Genomic DNA, 22516 nt, shown 5'->3' with positions numbered 1-22516 from the left:
GAGGTGGAAATAAGCATTATCCAATTATCCCTCATACTAACTGTTCTTTCTCTTCTTCCCCCCTCTGCTCATCCATAACAAATGCCTGATATAAAGGCTACCTCCCAGATTAAATCTTTCATTAAATCCTAGCTATTACATCAGTTTTCTTATGACTCTGCTATGCCTTCCTCTAATCCAGGCCAAGAACCTTCTCATATTCTCTATATAGTCTCCTATTTCCTAGGTAGACATAAAACCCAAGCATCCCCAACTGCTTGAGTCTTACAGACATGCCCTCAGCCCAGCCTCAGCTCCAAAAGCAGAAGCTGCCCATGGGATTTATTTGCCCCATGGTACGTGGGGCAATTCCAGCTACATTAAGTTCCTATTCCTCACTCAAATTGTACCTCCAGGGGCTTTAAAAAAAAAAAAAAAGTTTATTTTTTTAGGGCAAACATTTCATAAACTTCTGCTTCACCACCTTCAGTTATTTATTCTTCTTGGCTCTGCAGTGACTGCAAAGCTGTAAAGAATACAGCCAGAGATGCTGGGGCAAGAGTGAGACCATAACTGATGAAGACTCCTCTGTCATCAAGAAGATGCCCTTGAAGCACAGTCCTCCCTCACATCCTTGCACCTTTTCTTTGCAGACTGTCTCCCAACACATTCAAAGCACAACCACTTTCTTTGACAACTGGAATTCAAGAGGTAAGTCAATTATTACTATTGCCATTTTACACTCTCAAAAACACCCTATCAATTACACAGTTTTACCAGAGAAATGTTAACAGAACATAAAGTCATTTATATTGACTGTATGGCTTTTAAAACTCAGTCCTCCACCCCCACCAACACATCTGCCAGAACCACAACCAAGTGGAATAATAATTTTGTAGAGAGAGAGGGATTTACCAAATTCAGTCAAGTTTTTCCTTTGTTAAAGTGTCCACAAATGGTCTCCCAACTCTCTGAAAACAGAGTATACACTCGGGCTTCAGCTATAGTATCAGGTTCTCTATACACTAGTAAGAAATAGAAATATCTGGAAAGAACTCAAAATTTCTGTTAAAACTACACAGAATAGTATCTTGTTCTCAGGGCAAATACAATCCCTCAGCTGACAGTGAAACAAAACAATTTCAATGACAAAATTCCTACTGGAAATACAAAATGGCATTTTACATTTACTCTACACTTCATTGTGCAAGTTATAGTTACTGGGGTCAACACAATTCTGGATTTCTTCCCTTACATCTCTTGTATCTCCAACGACATGCACTTGCATTGAATAATTCATATTTTCAAGCAAGTCGTGTCTATCAAGATAGGCTTATCTGCACAGCTTGCACATATTTGTGTTCACATTTTGTGCTGTGCGACACATCATCGCCATAATAAAAACACACCACAAAACTATGTGGCTCAATTTTCTTAAATTACATTAAAACTAAGGAATAAATCTACACTGAAGTCTTAATACTTAGCTTTTATAGTTACCCAAGCACTGAAAAAGCATCTGGAAAAAAATTCCTAAAGCATGAAAAACATGTTCCTCCACCCACATGCACTCATAACTCAGATTCCAAACTGAATTTTACTAAGATTGCCAAAAATATTTTGCACTTTTAACACTTGGAGTTTTCAAAGCACCTTTTTCAAATCTCTACAAATGTCAACACCTAACAGGACCATATACTCAATCTAACATTGCTCACAACAGGTTCCAGGCAGAGCTGGGGATCAAGCTCAAACCTAGCCCTTCCCCTATACTCCCAGTAAACAAAAGGCCCTTTCTAGAAATACTGTCCAATTCTTCAGACATATAGATTTGTTTCCCTGCAAAATGCTAGACAAACAACAGTGAATTACTAATCAAATATAGAAAAAAAAAACACCCAAAGACTCTAGATATTACTTAGGCAGAAATTACACATAGTTGACACTCCGGTAACAGAGAATGAGAGCCCCTGTGCAGCACAGTCTACTGCTCAGTCAGCATTTAATTTAGGTGTGTTTCATGTAACGTGTCTCTGATCTCCACTTTCATAAGTTACATGTATAAAGCGTTAAACACCTTATTTTCACTACCAAAAAGAAGCTTATAAGGACTCTCCCGTGCAGCTGATCATTTGCTTACTAATTCAGCACATAAAAGGCTTTTCCAATAAATATTATGTTCACTATAAACCACAGAAATTTAGATTCCCCTTCTTCCCAGATATTCTCTATGGGGCTACCCACACCACTACTACAACTATATGTTTTATAACCAGTTTGTGAGACTCAAGTTACAAGTACATTTCTGTATTAACAGCAGCTTTTCTTCCCCCACAAAACATCATCCAATTAATGGACTTGGAGCTTTTACAAGACATTAATTTCCTAAGTCCGTGAGGAAAACCTGCACAACTGCTCTCTGCTGCTTTATAAAGGAGGAAAAAGTACAGGACGAGAGACCAAAACCAGAAGCAACACATTTGCGGATGCTTACCATATACCTAGAATTAGTAGAAAGCCCAAGCAATCAGACCAATTAAAACAGATCCAGCCTTGGGTCCTGTCCATGGAGCAAAACATTTTTGAAATTATAGGAATAGAACACACAACTTTTGTACTTTCTAACCCAGTATTATCTCCAGCTCTCTTCATATACATATTGTCTTGACTCAAAATAATCTGCTTGTTTTGCAGAAAGCAGAAAAAAAAAGACTGACCTGCCACTGCAAACATGTAAAACCTGTGAAAGCAGAAACCTCATTATTGAAAATCCTGGCAAAGGTTGACTAGATACAGCCAAGCAATTTTTCAATAGAAACACTGAATTTCTGTCAAACAGTAAAAAGTCTAAAACTTCCAAGCTAAAGCAAAGAAGATTTTTTAGTTGAATACCTAAAACATATGTTTTGTATCTCCAAAGAGTGGCTGGTATTTACATCCCTTCACATACAGGTAGTGTCAATATTTCAACAAAGTAATTTGAATGTTAAACAAGATTGTAAAGGAGGAAAAACAAATGCAATTTAACACATCTCAATTTAAGAACTGAGATTTGTTTTTCCAGAACCAGTATTTCACTTCTTTGATATCTTACTGCAATTAAATAAGGTACAAAATCAACTTTATAGGAACAAAAGTTTCCAATGGGGACATTTTCATAAACAGTACAAAATTAATGTCTGGTTTTCATCAAGCTCTAAGTAGATTGCTTAAAAGCAAGAACATTGTTATTTAAAAAATGAATGGCGTTAAGTTATGTGTAAGTTGTAAACTATGTAAACTATTAGTTCATCCCATGAGGGCTTAAATGTATCAGTAGAAGAGTTTTAGTTAAACAACTCACATGGAACATTGCCTTAAAGCTAAATATACAGGTTTGGCTCTGGCCAAAGTAGGACTGCTCAACTCAGTGTTAAACTAAAGCTGCACTGTGAACCAAGAACAGGAAGCTGGCAAGAGAATTGCTTAGGTGACCTAGGACACTGCTGATGTTGAAATTAACTGCCAGCAAAATGGGGAAAAAAAAATCTTTAAAAATATTGAAAATAAGAAACAACATGTTTTGCCAGAGTAATTTTTAGAAGTTGCAGTTAAATGTATAAAACACTGATGACCACCACAGTGGTCACAATATTCAAGAATCCACGTTTTCGTTCATTCTGAAACATTCAAGTGAAGAATCTCCAATACAGAAATTCCACAAGAAAAAGAAATTTAGCCTATAGAATATTAGGTACATAAAAAGAACAAGCCTCAAGAAAAACAATGCACTGGGTTTAAGTTGTTTTACTAAAACTCAGACGCATTTTGCATTTAATAACTAGACAATCTTATAACATGCAGTTGCTAGAAATGTACTGTAAAGAGTAGCACTTACCAAGCACCTCTTCTAGCATTACTGACAACTTCAGCAACTGCTGCCAGCACAAATTCCAACAGGTACTGGATGACTTTTCAAGAGGCACAGTAAACACCCCAAAATTTTTTGCAAGTAAATGAAAAGCATTCTTTCTTTCAAACAAGGCATCAGTACGGTATGATTGCTTTAAAACCACATACCTAAGGTTAACAAATTACTTACAAACTTTCCCTAATTTCTAGCACATCTAGTTGTTTTCCATGCTTGTATTTTAACTGAGGTATGCCAAGTGCGTTTTGGCATGTTTGGATAGAAACATAAAAAGCCTCAAGTCTTGTCAGATAAAGCTTTTCAAAGCTATGGGCCTCACTGCCAAAGAAACTTTTTCATGCTCCCTCAGCTTTTGCCTTCTTTATTAGCAGATCTGTTGTTCGTTTTGCGGTAAGCATGATAACAAACAGATGAGATAGGGTAGTACTTTCTGAAGAGACTGAGAGCGAGCTCAGATTTAAAAAATCAGGGCAGTGAAAGTCAATATTCAGTGAAGAGTTAACAGTGTACAAAAGCCTAGAGCAATGAGTTCATTTTGTTCTAGACTACTTAGTGAATGGACAGCCAAAAATTGAACCAGCTGGAATTCATTCAGAAGTAGTTCTTTCTTCCCGTAGCTCCCCAGGCTGTCATTATCAACCTGAGGATAACAAACATACAGATCTTCAAGATCGAGTTGGTGCTGGAAAGAAGTGGCATAGCCTAATAGCCCATAATAAATGAAGTTTTGATCGTAACTTGGATCTTAGTACTGAGGTATAAATGCTTTTGGTCTCTTGTGGGGAAAAGCGTAGGAATTGCCCAAGCTAGATGGAATTAAAACATTCTACTGACTTCTCTTCTCGATGACTACCTTGTTATCAGCTCTTGTACATGTAGTATTTAGTGAATAGTTTTAACCTCCATTCTTTTGCTGGGTTTCAGCTGCTGTCAATACAGAACAGACAGTATAGATTACTAAAAGGGGAAGACCGCATTTGGTTTAAAAATACTCAGTCAAGTAAAGCTATCACCGCAAAAAAAAAAGCCAGAGTTGTTCAAAATAGCACTTGGATACCTTGCTGTAGCAAATCTGTACTAAAGAGGAGGTGAGCAGTTTTATTTGTCGCACACAACTGACACCGTATGTCGAGAAAGGAGCAGGGGTTCACATAAAGGACAGTCCAGTATTTTTTCCAAGTCCATTCAGCTGGGCTGAGCAGAGCTTGGTCATTGGTATGGGCACAGCCACCCCACGATCAGCACGGAGGAGGATTGCCCTTGCAGCAGCTGCCGTCAGACCGGTGTTCTGCAGGAACACGAACCACAAGCCTGTTACAGCAACTCTGCATACTGACATTGGGCAAAATACAGCCACACATCTATTTTTGTCTTCATTACCATTTCATATTCAAATTATATCCATCAGGTTCCAGACGATTCAAGAGGCACATGCAAAAAACTGGAAAAAAGACAGCTTAACTGTCCCGGTAAAATTTAAAAAATAATTCAGGCTGATTAAGTGCTTAGCTACAAAAAGGGAAAAATTTCCAATACAAAAACTAAAACAAAGGTGCAAAGTTTAAATTCAGGAAGAGGAAAGAAAACTTGTGTTCACCCAAATTAATTTCTTGGCAACACTTCTGATTTTGAGTAAAGTACATCAGCTCTTTTAGAATATTGTTTTTAATTCTTGGAAATTTTCAACTCTAAAATCTTCAGTAGTTTGTTTTGTGATTATTCAGGCAGTTATAATACCTTTTAACATCCACCCAAGATGTTACAAATTGCTCTCCGCTTTCTTTATGTGTTTTTTTTCTTCATTTATTTTCAGAGAGCTCTGCTTAAACCTTCCTTGTTTATAAACGAAAAAAACACAGTAAGCCCCAAATGCACAACTGTATTTGTGAAGGGCACCGATGCTAAAAGGTGAGCAGCGATGCTGGATACCTGCCAGTCAATAAGCTCGTCTCGGCTTATTAGCCTGGGCCCCGCGCCAGCACTGCTGAGCTCGCAGGGGGTGCGTGTGACAGCAGTGGCACCAGTTAATGGGGAAGGAGGGGGGCTGTGCGTGGGTATGTGCGGGAATAAGGAAGCTGTGGCAGAGGGGAAAGGAGAACGGGACAGAAACCAGGCTTGTTCCAAAAAAAGACTGCAATTACAGAGATATTAATAACTTTTGGAAGCCAAATTTTTATCATTCATTCACCTACTTTTGTTCTTTCTATTAACCCCAGTACAGAATCACTATTTTCTTCTATAGGACATTTGTGCATTGGTTGCAGGAAAAACATCCCTACGTAACAAACTTTCTGAGGAATTAGTACAAAAGCTTTTATGTAGATGAAAAAAAAAAACCACCCTGATTTAATAACCAGTCCTATTTAAAAGCTACAATAAGAGAATGATGCATAAAAGACTTTTTTTCTGCTGCTGCTGGTATATGGCAAGTCTTGTCTACAAGGAGCACATACACACACTCTCTACAATCCACCTAATCACGTATTAGTCACACAAGTGGTAAATCCCTAAAAGCACTTTGGCTCGGGTCATGCAAATGCTGGATGAACCAAGTTACATCAGTTCTCATCTGATTTCCAAGCAATGAGATGCATGTGACTGCTGCTCTGCCCGAGGAAATGTGGGTCAATACGTGTGCATCCTACTGCTGAATTTGCACGCTCTCTAGGGACTTACAGCAGTGTGATGTGACTCAGGAGCACCAGGCTGTCTGCAGGCGCACGCTGCACATATATTAATATTATCGCTGCTCCTTGCCGGTGCGTTCACACTACACTGCCAGTCGTTTGTAACGGATCTTCAAGGAGTCCAGCACACATACAGCAAAATACTCGGCATCTCTTACGGCCATGCTCCATCTAGAATGTTAAAATGATTTAGAAGGCTGACAGGCACATCGCATGACAGTAGCCATTGAAAGGAAACGTCTTCCTTCAGAAATAATTAATCACCCGTTGTGTTTGAGTATAAACATCCAGATCTAACAGGCATGTGTTTCTCTCAGCTGAGCAGCAGCGAGATGGACAATCAAAAACCGCTACTGCTTCAGAGCTGGCAGTCATGCTGCTCGCTTGCTCGGAGCGGTATTCCTCCCCGAGACACGGTCTAGCTGGATGTGGTTAACCAATAACCTCATGTTAGCACCCCCTTCCTCCAAACACGATTTCCATTTAGTATCAAAGTTTAGCAGATCCATGTTATATCAGTGTCATCGCTCTCTTACACAAGCAAAGCCATCCTCTGCACTTTAGGTATTTTTAACGAAATGTCTAATTCTTGTGTGACCTATGTGAAGGCACAAAACTGAGAGCTGAATAGCACCAAACAAGATTCATGAAAAGGAGGCTTTTATTCAGAATAAAGCTGTATCAGCCTATGTGTTACTCCCTTGTTCTAATTATATAGGACAGCATCTATTTAAACTGCCAAGTTAATGACTTCAAATTTGATCAATAGTCTCTGTTTATTCAGCCCAGTGCTACTGACAGTCACCAGGGATGAACGACAAAACAAACAGACTGGTCAGAGCCAATCTATGGTTGAGCAAGAAAAACCAATCCGCGACGGCAAATACCCTTCGATTTAGTCGGAAGGTGGGGAGGGAGGTCTGTTGCCTATGGACATTGACACAGTCCCTTTCCTTCATGCCCATAAAACATTTATCCACATTATTCTGCTAACAACCAACTCATGAGTTGAGTGAGCTCAAGCAGAACTAACATCATGGATACAGAGTGACTCCAACCCTTATCCTGTACCATCTAGCTATGTTAAATATTTCCATTTGTTTTCAGATTAAGTGTAGTAGAACATGACAAGAACAGGAGGACGTCACTAAGCCTTTGGATCGTAAGCAGTGACTTCCCTCACTGTCACCGAACCCGCTGAGGAAGGAAATTTCCTTTGGAGCAGCTTCAAGAAAGGCTGGAACCATCTTCTTGAAAGCAGGATGAAAAACGTCCTTGAGTAAATCTCCAGCCAAAAGATGCTAAGAATGTTTTAGTTATAGACTGGCTTCAGAGAGCAAAATAAAAATAGAGTTTAGAATGAAAACAGATAACATACAGCATGCGTGTGGCATTCTAAGATTTTTTTTTTTTTTAATTAAAAAAATAAACACTTTCATTGCAAAATCAGTTTCTCAGCAGTAGCTTAACAGCAACATATGTGGACCTCCCCCACACCACTGGCAGTTTTTTTTAAGAACAACTTGCAAACTACTCAATAAAGGAAATCCCTTTTCTAATCCCAAGTGAATCTGCAGTCACAAAGGCTGGGATCTTGATGAAAATGTTTCAGTGCATTATTCTGACCAGGATGTTTGGTTACAATTTTCTCAACATTATACATTCATCGCTTTGCCTGCAACAGCAACTGTTTGCTGTTTTCCTTGTACAAAATGTCAGCGTCCATTACATCAATAAATTATAATCCCACTACTGCTCTGAGATACCTCGATCAAAGGTACTATATAAATTAACTGGAACGAGAAGATACCATGCCTCTTCCTATACAACCTTAATGTATGTGTTTCATGTTCAGACATAAGATTTTATGCAAGTGACACCACTTGGCTGCAGGATCCTGCAACAAAAAATATGAAGGAAGTTCTCTTAAACAAAAAGTTCTTTATCAAACTACTATATTAACACATCCAAAGTCCAAAATTTAATATCTAAAAAAACCCAATACATGAGGACAGCTGGTTCAGTCAAAGCCTAAGACATTTGCTTTCCATTTTAAATTGATTAAATAGATTCAATACATTACATTTCGCACGGATGGTTAACACTGCTAATATTGCAGATAAAATGAAATGCTGTATGAAGAAAATTCTCACTAGGGCTAGGTCTCACTGGATACATTACTTGTTCTCACAGTAATTTAGTATAACGGAGGCCTAACAGTTTCACTGAACAGGATTACAAAAAACATCTCTTCACAGTTCATGACACAGAAGCTCCCAGAAATATCTATTTCTTCACTACCTTCTCAACACAGGGAATGCACTTGAAAACAGGCTAACACTTGCTTTGTGGGAACCATAAAATAATATAATATTTGTTTGGTTTGGTTTTTCTAAGAAGGTGATTCCTATTTATCAAATAGTCGAGATATTAAAAGCAAGCCTTTTACTTGCATTCATATCACTAACAGGACTCGCACACCCAGGAATCTGATATTGTCCAAATACTGAATGACAAATGACTGGACAGAACCGAAAGAGAGCAAAATTTAATAAACAATTTTCATAAGAGAAAAACCTTTAAACACCATTTCGCTCCTTACTAAAATAAGCTATGTGGCACTAATTTGAAGTGATAGTGCTGTTCTTTTAATTAAAAAATGCCAGTAGGAGGTTGATGCATTGGCTAATGCTGTAAGCGACGTGCTCACAGGACACAGATGAATCTTTGTGTAAGGAATTAACACACAATTTCATCTGGATTAAAAAGCAAAACAAACCCCCTAAGTCAAAACAAACATACAGGGAGTGTTATTACAGGTGCTTGATAAAGTCATCTGGATGTTTCTCTTGGAGAATGTTGATAAGTTCTGGGGGAAAATAAACCCCCAAACCAAACCACTCTCGGTCTAGTTGTGCAATTAAGAGTTTAATTCATGAAGCCTGATTTACCTATAGGTGTGTGGTGGACTTAATACATGTATGTCCTTCCCCTTTGTACCTCAGAGCTCCTCTCCCACTCTCCCAGGTTGCTCCTTCCACATCTCCTGTCCACACGGCTGGGGCTGGGACTGGGCACCCCTCTTTGCCCCCTCCAGCAGCTCCAGCGGACCACGGGAGGGGGGATTTGTTCTACCAAGCTACTCATCTCCAGGAGTCTTGGAGACCCGGTATGCTTAACATCTCTGCCCTTATCAAGTTTGACTGAAACCAGATGAAAAGCCAAACATAAGTTAGAGGAGAACGAGAAGTGCGATCCCTTTTTCAGCCTGGTAATTTTTCAGTCTGGAAAGAAGATTAAGCTTGTTCCATAAGTTTATCCATCAGCCTGATGGTCAACTAAGGCAGCACCATCTCCCAAATTCTGTAGACAGCTTCCGTGTACCAGGTTTTACTGCTGATTTGTGAAACCACCGAAAGCCTAGAAAACTGATTAATATCAGCTTTCCAGCCTAGAAGAAATCCCCGCAAAAATATTTGCTGGATCCTTTTCCCCTTGGTCTTGCAACATCTTAATTCCACCACCCCAGAAGAGGCTGGCAGCCATGACCAGGACCTCCTGCACGAGTCTTTGGTTGCTGCTATCATAAAAAAAGAGCTCTACATAGGCATCTGGAAGCATGACCATCCATAAAACTGGCAGCTGCTCCACTTGATACAGCCTCCCTAGTGAAGAAACATCACAGAAACAAGCAGGACATTTTGTCTTTACTTGGTATACAGACTATCAAAGAGAAGTCAATTTATCCAAAGGTTTCTAGTATATTTACTCACCACTCCTACAATGACTATTTCAATCACGTTTACACTACCAGCATCATCTCAAACATCACAGATTAATCTGCTTCCTTCTGGTGTTTCAAAGTCTGTTTTCTCTCTGCACACTTGTAGGATTTACATCCTAAGGCAATGGTAAAAAAACCCCTGGTACTACTTTCCAACCAGGCTTTGTTTTCTTTCCCCTCCCTACCCCTTCTATCAAAAATAGTTCTCATCTATGCTCTAGTTCAATTTGAAAGTAGCATATGCAGACTTGATAAGCATCCTGCGAAGGAAATGCCTTGAATTGCAGACTACTTACAACACATTTTCCCATGCAACTTTTTATAAATCCCATTTGATGGCTGGTTTGCTAATTTCTGTTGAAGTTTATCAAAACACTATTTGTAGACTAGCCAAATTACTTCTGTGATTAAAGAAAAAAAAAAAAAAACAACCCCTAAAAAACTGCCACCGTGACTGCAAGTCCAAGCCAAGCTGTTGGATTAATACTGAAGTATTATTTATCCTGTTACCAGACAGACCTTTAACGCTGAGAAGGTATTTAATTCTAAACTAAATAACACAACACAGAAAAGCGCCCATTTACACGTTTCGTTTGCCTAAGTCTCCTAGACCATGTAAAAGCACTACGAATAAGAGCTGGTGACAGCACAATTATTGGAACTGATTACATTACCCTAAGCAGATCTAGGCGTTGCACACTGGTGTCAGGCTGGCCAACTGACTCTCATACCTGTGCTCATTTATCATGCTGTAGCAGATACATCTAATTAATAAGTCTTGAAAAAAAGTCTATTAACATTCAATTCCCTAAAAATCTTGGAAAGAAGGACTAAAAGATGTAGGTGCTCCTATTATGGCATATTAGCTGTACATGTAGCATACCATATTTTAGTTAATTATTGCACAATATGCAGAAGTCAGTCCTACAAAAAGCCAGACATTTATTCCTATAGCCTATTTACAGTAGTAAATTTAATGTTGGATTATTTAATGAATTATAGCGCATCTAGGAAAAGGTGCAGGGGCAGAGATTTAAACCCGAGTGTGGTTACATCACACAACTTGGTTACATCACACAACTACCAAGATGAACAGAGTCATTAAAGAGTAAAAGCTCACAATTTGGACCCCTTCTCCAACTCCAGTACATTCACAGGCTGATGGACCACACAGTGTTTCAAACAGTTGTGCCACTCGCTGGCACCTACTAGCTCCCTAACTTCACTTATGCCTTTTAACCTTATCTCACCTTATTTCAGCACTCATCTGTGAAAGGGGGACCTCAACACAAGTATTTTCACTGTGGTTTAAAAACAGTTTCAGGAGGGGGTTAAATGCATCAGCAGATCACAGCATAAAAATGCTTCAAGTAAGAAATAGCTGGGAGATGAGAAATTACATATGCAGAAATTCTCTGCAAATTCCAAAAGCCAATTCCCAACACTTCAGGTATTTTGGTTTTCTTTTTCCACCAAGCCATTTCTGTTCTCTCTCATCTGTTATTTAGTAGGGTGTTTACAGACACATGAAATACAAACAGGCCCATCGTAGTACTTAGCATGACGGCTACCTGCTGCTTGGAATTTCTACTATATATGATGCTGAAGTAAATGTCATTTCAAGAGCCCAGAAAATTCATCCAACTTTTCTTTCAAAGGCTGACATCAGACCTTTAGCTTACATTTACCTATTTGATTCCAAACCCAAAGTTTACCAAATCTAACAGATTCTCTTCCCATTAATGCTAAAGAAGCTTTTTTCAACAATGGGGTATCTGCTAATTAGACTTCTACTTGTAGAATATGACACCTCTGCATTTTAATTGAGTTTAAACTGAAGTTCCCACACGCTTAGAAAAACATCTGCACACGCAAAAAAAACCAAACAAAACCAAACCCAAACTTATCAGCTGCAAGGATAAAAAACAAGGCTTCCCCTGGAAGTATATCAATCACTGCACGTCTGAATCAAATTGAAATTCCTTGCTTTTCTAAATTCTGCACTTGTGTAGTCAAAAAACGATGTTAAAGCAACAGCACATTCCATACACTCAGTTAATTTTCATATGCAGTCTGGACTACTTTTTTTTCTTTTGCTCTTCAGGAAAATGGAGCACGTGCATTTCAAAAGATGTTTACTTTTCAATAAACTTTTCATGTCATACACCCTATGTACTAGAAGATATAAAAACACTGACCACAGGGACTGAACTTTCTGCTGTAATGTCTGGTTTGCTCTGGGGATGCAATACAGACCACATTCGGGGTGTGAGGAAGAAAAGTCAGGACCATGAAAAAAGAGAGTTCAGACTGATGTTAGTAGTTGCCTTGAATTCAAAATAAATAAAAAGGCAACTATCTTCAATGGGTTTTTAACTTTTATTTTAAAGGAGAAAAGTACAAAGGAGAGCTTTTCATATACTATCCTGGCAACTTGTGAGATTAATTAGAAGAATAGACTTTTACACATGCAAATTTAATTTGCCATTTTGTGAAGTAAACAAGAGATGGAAACTTCAAATTTATAAGAACATACACATTTTATTTTAGTCAAACCATCAGAGGAAATAGGCTGATTTTTATGAAAGACAAAAATGTAAACATATGAAAAGGTCAGAGAAAACGCTGTTCCTCCTAATTCACTCATACAAAAATGCCATTTTACTCCCAATAATAAAATGTATCTAGAAAGACCTCATCAATCTGAGGAAAAAAGATTGCATCCTATTGAAAATATTTCTTTACCTACTACTCGTTGTAGAAGCAAAAACTGTAAAAGCAAAAACTATTGCAAGAGAAAGATAATACCAGGTTATCTACGAAAGAAAGAGAAACAAATTTTATTTTCTTCAGCGGAGCTTCTTCACAATCAGTTGGGAAAGAAACATCTACTAGTCAAAAGAACCAACCATGGTTAAAACTGCACATTAGTGAGGACATTCAGGGACACATAATATTCCTGGAGAGTTCTAGTGGTCAATAATACTCGAAGTTAATAGCATGGTTTAACATCGCCCTTTATTCCTAAATGGGCTGCTGTATATTCTTACAAGAGCATCAGGAACCAAAGTGTAAAACACAAAGCTATTACAAACACCTAATTCCACAGGATTTTCCATCATTTCTTATGGTCATAACAGCACGATTTAGGATTATGAGCTTAACCCATTTGAACTGCTTCATCACACAACAGCCAACGTAAAGGGCTGGTGCTCACCAGGACGCAATGCTGGAGTCGATCCTCTGCCCATGACAATTCCCTCCAGCTGTGGCGGAGGTGAGCACAGCTGGAAGGCGGAGCAGCCTGCAGCACCATGCAGTCACTGGGGGGATTGTGCATTATTTTTGCATTACTCCCACACAATAATGGATTGTTTTACCCACAAACAGATGAACAAACCTTCCATTTAAATACTTTCTGGTAAATTGTATTAGTATGCGTAATAGTGTCCCTATCCTCAAAAAAACCCAGGCAAGAGGATTTTTCATGGGGGAGGGGAAGAAGAGTAAACGAGTAAACCATGCTCTGCCAGCTTTATCTATCTATGCTGTGAATTGGGTAGCCTTGGGGATTTTTGCTTGCTGTGCTTAGTGTCCTTGACAACAAGCCAGTTTGAATTTTGGCCTTTAACTTGACAAAAATGACTTACTGAAGAGGAAGGCATCAAGCTATTACAGCCCTGTGGAGAGATTCTTTCTAAAACAGCATGCATGCTTATTCTGCCAATTCAACTAGAGTATAGTCAAATTTATCATCCAGCTCCTATACCCCCAAATATTCCCAATGTATTGCCAGTTCATAAGAGAATATTTGAAAGAAAAACTGTCAACATTTTTTGCTATGTCCTCCCATTGCGTTTTAAGACTTTCACAAAGAAAGATGGAGATGGAAAACAGAAAAATATCCCCTGGGAACCTCTCTCAGAAATTACCGAATTTCCCTTCAAAGACATGTGAAACAAAGTTTAAAAACATGTAGCATCTTAACCTGTTACAGACCTACTGACTCTCCTGTAGCAAACATATGTGCTGGTTTCTTCCTATATTACCTTAATACTTCAATAAATATTTTGTAAATTGATATATACTAATAAAAAAGCTCTAGCAAAGCTTGGTGCATGGTTTAAGAAATCATTACTCTCGCTTCTGTTTTTCTCTCCCAAAATCAACTCCCAACAGAAGGCAACACATGCACATACCTCAGCTTTTCAAAGTCCAGCATCTTAGTTTAAATTCTTGAGCTAGACTTACACTGGGAAGCTGAATTTGTACTGAAGCAGCTGAAGTATGAGCACAGGTTTTCTTCCACCAGTTTCCTCATGGTGGGTGACAAATTTTTGGTGATGGGGGTCAGCAGACTAGCAAGGAAATAACATCTTGAGTTACTGCAGCAGTATCTGCAGGAACTCATTTGTAAGCACCCAAAACATCACAATCTGAGAGCAGTGCAGCTTCCTCTGCATAGCCATAACATGAGTGCTCAATGTCGACTACCCGCATGCTTAACTTCAAGCTTTCCAACGTACATGCTAAAGAAGGCGAGATGATATCAAGGTAAAGAAAACTCGAAGCCAATCAACTGTAGTGCTGTCCTCACCGTCATCCTGGCATTGGCAAGAGCATCGAGGACTATACATGAAACCTCGACACAGACGTACCCTAAAAACTAAACAGATCCACAACAGGAGGAACGATGTGGTGGTTGTCAACAAGTATCTCGAGACTCAAGATCTCACCAACTCCTTTCTCCTCCTGCAACTGCTGCTATAGGAAAGAAAAACCATTTTCAGAAACAGCTTGTTTCACTCTGGGAGAATAAATCAGCATCAGTTTTCATGAAAAATATCAAAGCGCTAATACAGGTAAAAGCTTTCAATGATATTCCAGAATTTGGTCCTTTTCACAGTAATATTTTGACCATTTCCAGAGGAATCATAATGCAAAAACATAAGAAAAGAGATTCAATTCCTGATTTAGGGAAAAAGATGGCAGATGGAACTGTCTCTTCTAGCCTTTTTTTTTAACATTCTCTTCACTCAAGTCTTAAATGAGTTGCTCTGCTGCGTACATACCTAAACTTCACAAGTATACTACACCAACCAATTTAACCGTGTCTTTTCCAAACCACTCTGCCTTATTGCGCTACCTGAACCAACATGGCCCAAACCAACAAGGCAGCCGAGTGAGTAGTTAAGTCTAGAACCATAAATAGCAGCAAGTAATGTAACCAGATTAATCCAACTTTAAGCACATCCACTGGACTTGCTTCAAGTTGGGCAGCAATCCAGGTAAACCTCCAAAACACACACACAGATGGTATTTCCGTACAGTACTTCTTCATTCTGTGACCCACCAAGCACACCTCCAGCCAGCTACAGAAACAACTGAGGGGTCTCGTTTGTCTGTATTTACAGCGACAGTTTTAGCAGCCTCTGAGTTGCTGTCAGTAAGAGGTCAGCTACCCAGCACATATAACATGGCGGTATAAAATCAACTTCCTTGCTGAGAAACTGGAAACACTGCTCATGTTACCCAGAATTGATGCTTAATTTTGCAACGCAAAGAGAAAATATGGTGCTACAAAATTTTAGAAATGTGATAAAGCCGTTTAAGGAAATAGATGAGAAAACTGTTCTTAGACTGGTGGGTAGTATGGAATAAAGAAGAAGAAATCATTAAGTAACTGCACAACCACATCCCAAATTGCATTTCTTTATATGAAGACATTCAATTTGAGAAAAGAAAGTTTCAAGTTAGGAATAAAGTAGTTATTGTTTCTACTTTCCCTGCCTGAGGGGGATATTCAAACAAACTCCTTTTGGAGATTTAATTTACTTCCACTAGGACAATGGTGCTGGCACAGCTTTGACTTACTGGGAGAAACAAAAAAGGAGACTCGCTACCCATAGCCTGCCCAGAGGAAAAGATTGCTCTTTGGATTCCCACTCCGGCAGCCCAAAGATGCCAGCTGGCCGCCTGCAAAGGCTGCGCTCTCCACTTCCCCCCATGAAAGCAAGATTTTTTATTTTTTTTTTTTAAAGTCCCCATAGTTATATGCCCCAAGCCTCTTTGCCATCCCTATCCAAGGGGCTCCGAACAGCCACAAATCTACCTTCATGAAAACGCTACTACTTCATAACACAAATGAGGAAGAGAGGCAGAGAGAGATTAAGCGCCTTGCTCAGCATCGCACAGGAAATCTGCGGCAAAGCTCAACGTCGAGTTCCAGCCCAGCGCTCGAACCACAACCAGGCAACCCGCTCCCAGAAGACGTGGAGTAGAGAAAATCCTTACGAGAAGAAAATAACAAGACATAAGATTTCGACATACTCCCAGATTACTGTGCAAAATAAATTTGGAGCTACTAAACTGCCACTTCCCACTGTGTTCCCCCCATTGCACAAAACCGGCTCAATGTTAAACTCCAAATGCCACGGCGGGCTGGGCTGAGCGGCCAGCCGTTTCTGCCTTCTTGCACCAGTGCTCTTAGCCTGCAACCCGTAGTCTTTCTAATGTACGACCATAAACCTACAGACAGCCTATGAAGTATTTACGATGTCTGTCTGATATAGAGATCCTTACACAGATATTCATTGTTTCTGAACACTGGACATAAAACTGCCCAGGTCACCAATATTAGTGTTGCTATTGATCAGTCAGTTAACTTTCATGACTAATGTATTGATCAAGGCAGCAAAGGGAAGCAAAACATACTGACATTTGTGACACATTTTAACCTGTGCCTTTGTAACAATCCTATGCAAACACTGCTCTTAAGGTAGCGTAGTATTTTGTTTTCTACTTGAAGTCGCTGTCTTCTTTTATGTATTCCTTAAATTACAAATGCATATCTGCAAAAAGACCCGAAGCCACCCATTTACCAGCTACTAAGTGGTCAGGTTTTGTAGATGGGACTTCCCTAAACTGTGCTGACTACAGTGAACTGAAAGTGGCGTTCAGGATACTTGTCTGTATCACCTCTTTCCCTTTCTTTGCCACTGCTAAGCACTACCACCTTTCCTACAGGAATCAAATTTGTCACCTACAAATCGCCTCTGACTCTTTCCCTCACCTCACAGAAACCGCCCGCTTCCTCATCATCTTCCTCACTCCTCCCCAATGCTTCCAACACTGCACTTTCCTCCCCCTCACACCTGGGAGGACTCTCACCTATAACCTCCCTCCAAAACTGCAACAACAACCACCAGCAGCCCAGCATCTTCCCAGGCCACGTTTGCCAAAGAGAAAAACATTTTTACACTCTTGAGTACTCTGAACCTCGCTAAGCGAGATGCTTGGAGAAGATTATTTCTATTCTCCTGTTATACCAACTCCTGCTTTTCTGTTAAAGAAACTGGTTTTGCCATCAGCCCTTAACACAGCCATCTGACCTTATACATGAGATTGTTCCCCCTTCCTGCTCCATCTATGAAGTGATCCATAAAGTTTAAACTAATGCGTTTTCCTTCCCAATCTTTTCTCAGTTCCACAATGGTATCAGAAGCCAGCCAGCTTTTAACACCTCAGCTGAGACACTGCTGAGAAAGCCAGTACCGATGAAGCCAGAACACAACTTGCAGCTTTTTTTGGTAGAAAAGTTACATGTTTAGTCCACTTCTTCACAGCCTTTCCAATTCCATCTGCAACCTTCGCCTGCAAGCTACCTGGAATAGGAACATCTCCGATACCCAGCACAGTGAGACTGCAGTTTTCACGAGTACTTCTGGGTGATATAACAGTATGAGCAAGACGCGTGTAAGCCTTGGAGATGATGAACCCTTTGGAACTTCCCCAGGGAGCAGCAACTGCAGCAGCAAACAAAGGTTTCAGAGAAGTACATCAGTAAAAAAAGGGACACGTGCTCTGCAAAGGTCCCCTGGCCTGTGGATTGTGTTCCTCCCTGACCCAGCAGATCCCGAGCGGACTTTTCGAGCACCTGTACTCACAATATCACTTTATTATTTCCATCCCTGTTTTGACAATTCCACCACTGTTGCACTACCCCGATGACGGTACGGATACAAAGAGTCTGTGTTAGACTTAACAATAGGTTTTACCTTACTTTGCCTAGAAATGCTCCAACTGGCAAGAGACAAGGCCATGAATATCTCTGGCTCCTACATCACCAACAGTGGTGAAAGCGCCAATGGAAATAAGAGGAACGGGCTTTTGGAGAAACTGAGATACGATGAGAGATTAGCATGTTTGAGATCCTTTGGACACAAAGTCATTTTAACCCACCATCCAACTTACTTGCTGATATTGGGCTTTTTAATGTATTTCTAAACAGGATGCGTTATTTGCCTTTTTAGTTCATTACGATTTGTATCAGAATAGGACCGACACCATTCTGTATAAGCTGGAAGATCATTTCTGATAATCATCACAGGATGCAGAACTTTTAGATATATTCACGTAAATCAAATAATCCCAACACGCTGCTAATACAAATACCTTTCCAACATACAAGAAAAAAATTATGTCTTTAAGCATGAAAGATTCTACCACCGTTTGCTTCCCATTTACAAAGTAACGCTCACAGGCATCTTCAGACTAAGTGGTATTTACACAGCTATTTTCAGTAGTGCAAAATGTAAATGGTTTCTAATCATAGGAAACACAATGCAGGTAGTAAATCATAACAGAAGAGGTCCTCTGTCTTGATTTAAATCTGCTCAAATCTCTCAATAGCAAAACAGATGAGGAAACAAAAGCCACGCTAGCTACAGCTATTTGAAACAGGTAAGTCAGCACACTAGTCTCCAGTGAAGCCAGGAATACAGCATTGCCTAACGATTCTAAAGCTAAACCTCTCCCAAAGCAATTTATTTTTTGATGAAATACAGCAATTTTTGTCACACCACCCAGGTTTCCTGCTTGTAAAAACAGAAGATGTGTTTGAGCAAGCAGGAGATTTCTTCAATATAGTTAAAAAAGAAGAGGGGGGGAAAAAAAAAAAATCCATGAAGTTGCTCAATAAACTGAAACTTCAGTCTCTTCCAGAAAATGTTCTCAGCTAGGAGAGAAGACAGTGCATGCTAAAAGTAAAAAAGCATTTTGATGCAGCATTCATCCTTTAAAATTAAAACTAACAGCTTCTCTCTGTTATTTAAATTATATCCTCCAGCTCAGAATAAGGGCTATGACCACAGCGTAAGTTACTTAACTCACAACATTTTTATTGACTGACTTGCATAAAAATAAGCCACATTAATGACTGAGTTGACATTTAGTATACATCACCACAAAACTAATTTCAGATCAAACATCATCCATACAACCTAAAAATATTTTCAGCCTTCTCACGTCCAAGAAAAGGATTTTCAGATTTACATTATCCTCACAAACTTTGGTCCTCTAAAGCACAAGCAGTGCAGAATCAAAAACAGGATTAAAAGAAAACCAGGATTTTTTTTGAAGAGCTGATTCTGATTGATTGCGTTGTATGCCAGAAGCAAGTTAACCTGTAACTGAAGTTTAACTAGGGCCGTTTTCTCATTATTTGACAATGTTTTATGCACCCACAGAAACAGCTCTATATAGATCAATGCCAGTGACTTGGAGTGGCACCGTGGCTCCTTCAGCCCCAGAGACCTTCAAGCATCCACCTGTTGCCTTTGAAAGGCTGGACTGGACCTTATTTATTAATAATTCACACAGCAGTCTCAAGAAGCAGAAACTGTGTCTCTTCCCATTAAAGAAGCAGTCTCGGCATCGACCGGAGCAGCTTCCAGAAGACTTAAGCCAGATCTTTGAGGGTGCAGCATAAGTTGGCTTATCCATACGTACACCCTCGCAGAGGCCTCGTAAGGAGGCACAACGCGCACTGCTTCTGGTGTCACCTCTCGCTCGGGGAAGGAACTTCAAAAGTTGAATGCACGATTTGCCAGGCGAGACCAAGTTGCAAGGAAGGAGGAAAAAAACCCCAAAACTCGAACACTAAAAAAGCAACTAAATGCACGTTTTGTCATTAGCAACCGAGTCCTCCGTGGTACACAGGAGGCTGGGGGGGTTTATTAACTAAAGCGAAGCAAGGCAAATTACGAAAGGCTTTGCTAAAAGCCAGTCTGTGGGAGGGGTGGCCCTGGAAACCCTCCTGGGGAAGGGTGCTGAGGAGACCCCAGGAAGGGGCAGGGTGGCCTGGCTTGCTGGAATGGGGTGGGTGGGGGTTTACACAGGGACACCACCCCCAAAGTGGAAGGTGCAGAAAAGACCGCAGGAAGGAGTGAGGTGCTCTGGCTTGCTGGAAGGGGGACACACAAGGATCACCCCCCCACGGGGAAGGTGCAGGAGAGACCCCAGGAAGGGGCATGGTGCTAGGGGGGGGGTGGATGTGTGTGTGTCACAGGGACCCCCCCCCGCCATGGGGGAAGGTGCAGAAAAGACCCCAGAAGGGACAGGGTGCCCTGGCCTGCTGGAAGGAGAGAGGGAGACAGGGACACCCCCTCCTCAAAAAGCACCCCCCCCCCAAATTTATGTCAGCCCAGGAGGACCAAAGCAGCTGGTGGAGTCCACACTTGGGGGGGGGGGGGGGCAGGAAAAAAATATAAATAAATAAGAATTAAGAAAGGCTCCGCCGGGCCACGGAGGTGGAAGAGGGGCTGAAAAAAAACCACAAAACCGGCGGATAAAAGTTAAGTAACGATCGGAGGTCGGTCGCGGCCTCCCCCCCCCAGCCTTGGGCCCGGTCTCCCCTCCCCTCACGCCGTCAGGCCGGGGAGGGGGCTGCCGCCCCCTCCCCGGCCTGACGGCGTGAGGGGAGGGGAGACCGGGCCCCAGGAGAGGTGTGTGTGTGGGGGGCCCACGGATACACCCAACGTCGCCGCCGCCCCCGTTACCTGTGAGGCGGATCTTGATGCTGGAACCGTTCCGGCGTGTACCGGGATTCGACATCGCGCCGGGAAACGGCGGCAACGCCGAGATCAACCGGCAGCCCTAAGCACCGACCTCCCCATGCGGACCAGACCGTTCGTTTCGATGCCGTTAATCTCCGGCCTCCCCCGTTCCGCCGCTCGCCTCAGTCACCGTCGTCGTCGTCGCCGCCGCCACAGACCGACGCGCCCGCCCGGCCCGGCCCGGCCGCGGAGAAGCGCGCTGGCCACGCCCACACCCCCCCCGCCCAGCGTACGCCGGGAGGGTGGTGACGTCAGCGCGCGGCGCGGCGCGGGCTACACCGAGCCGCCATCATGGGAAGGTCGGAGGGTGGGTGGGACGCATGCGCAGAGAGGAGCGCGCTTTGAGGGATATAGCGCCCCCTGGCGACGGGGGAGGTTGGGGGTAACATGGCGGGGGGGGGTGACAGAGGGTGAATGGGGGGGCACGGGGGTGAATAAGGGGGCCTGGAGGTGGGATGGAGGGTGTATCAGCGTTCCCAGGGGGTGCATGGGGGTGGAATGGGGGGTACAGGGCTGGCATGGAAGGTGGCATAGGGGTGACATAGCTGTGGCACGGAGGGTATTTAGGGGTGCATGGGGGGGGGGGCAACGTGCAGGGTGGTGTTGGAGTGGTATGGAGGGTGAATAGAGGGGTGTGGGGGTACATAGGGGTGTGTGGGGTGACATGGCACGCGGGGTGGCATGGAGGGTGAAGAGGGGTGCCATGGAAGATCGCACAGGGGTGAGCTGGCTGTGGCACGGAAGGTGGCAGGGGAACGGGTATGAACGTGTGTGCGTCAAACACGTGGGGTCTGGGAGAAACGCCCACAGCCCTGGGCATCTGGGACCACCGGCGCAGCCCCCAGGACCTGCTCTGGATGGTCCCCATGTCCCCCACCTTGCAGGATAACAGCCACAACTTCAGGTGCTGCTGCCTGCCAGCTCCGCCGTGCCCCATCCCTCCATCCTTCTCATGACCCAACCCCAGCTGTTGATTTATGAACTGCCAAAAAAACCCTCCAAAGTATCCCATAAACCACCCCTCCCACTCCCACCAGAAATGAAATCATATTCAATGGAAAAATCCCTAAATCCAGAACCCCTCCAGAGGCAGAAACATCCTCCCGGCTCCCTGTACGGAGGCAAACCTTGGGGCCAGCCTTGCTTCACGCCGAGCAGCTGAGGCTGGGCTGGGGTAGTAAATACCTGGCTTTTATTTCTTTGCTCTCCCCACCCCTTCCCAGGGGCAAGAGGAGGAAAAAGCCTTTCCCCATAAATTCCA

General features: G+C 41.9%; 1 protein-coding gene across 4 annotated transcripts in view; it reads right to left on the bottom strand.

The window, feature by feature from the left end:
- Positions 1-21446, bottom strand: part of SMURF1 (SMAD specific E3 ubiquitin protein ligase 1) — a 47390-nt gene extending 25944 nt beyond the window's left edge. For all 4 annotated transcript variants that reach the window (XM_075059008.1, XM_075059009.1, XM_075059011.1 and 1 more), the window contains exon 1: positions 21199-21446. In XM_075059008.1, the coding sequence (XP_074915109.1) occupies positions 21199-21253 (55 nt within the window). In that variant the 5' untranslated portion in view covers positions 21254-21446. The remainder of the gene's footprint in view (positions 1-21198) is intronic.
- Positions 21447-22516: the final 1070 nt, after the last annotated feature.

Source organism: Buteo buteo, chromosome 27 (genome assembly GCF_964188355.1).
Source record: "Buteo buteo chromosome 27, bButBut1.hap1.1, whole genome shotgun sequence".
Lineage (NCBI taxonomy): Eukaryota > Metazoa > Chordata > Aves > Accipitriformes > Accipitridae > Buteo > Buteo buteo.
This window is presented reverse-complemented; position numbering and strand designations above follow the sequence as displayed.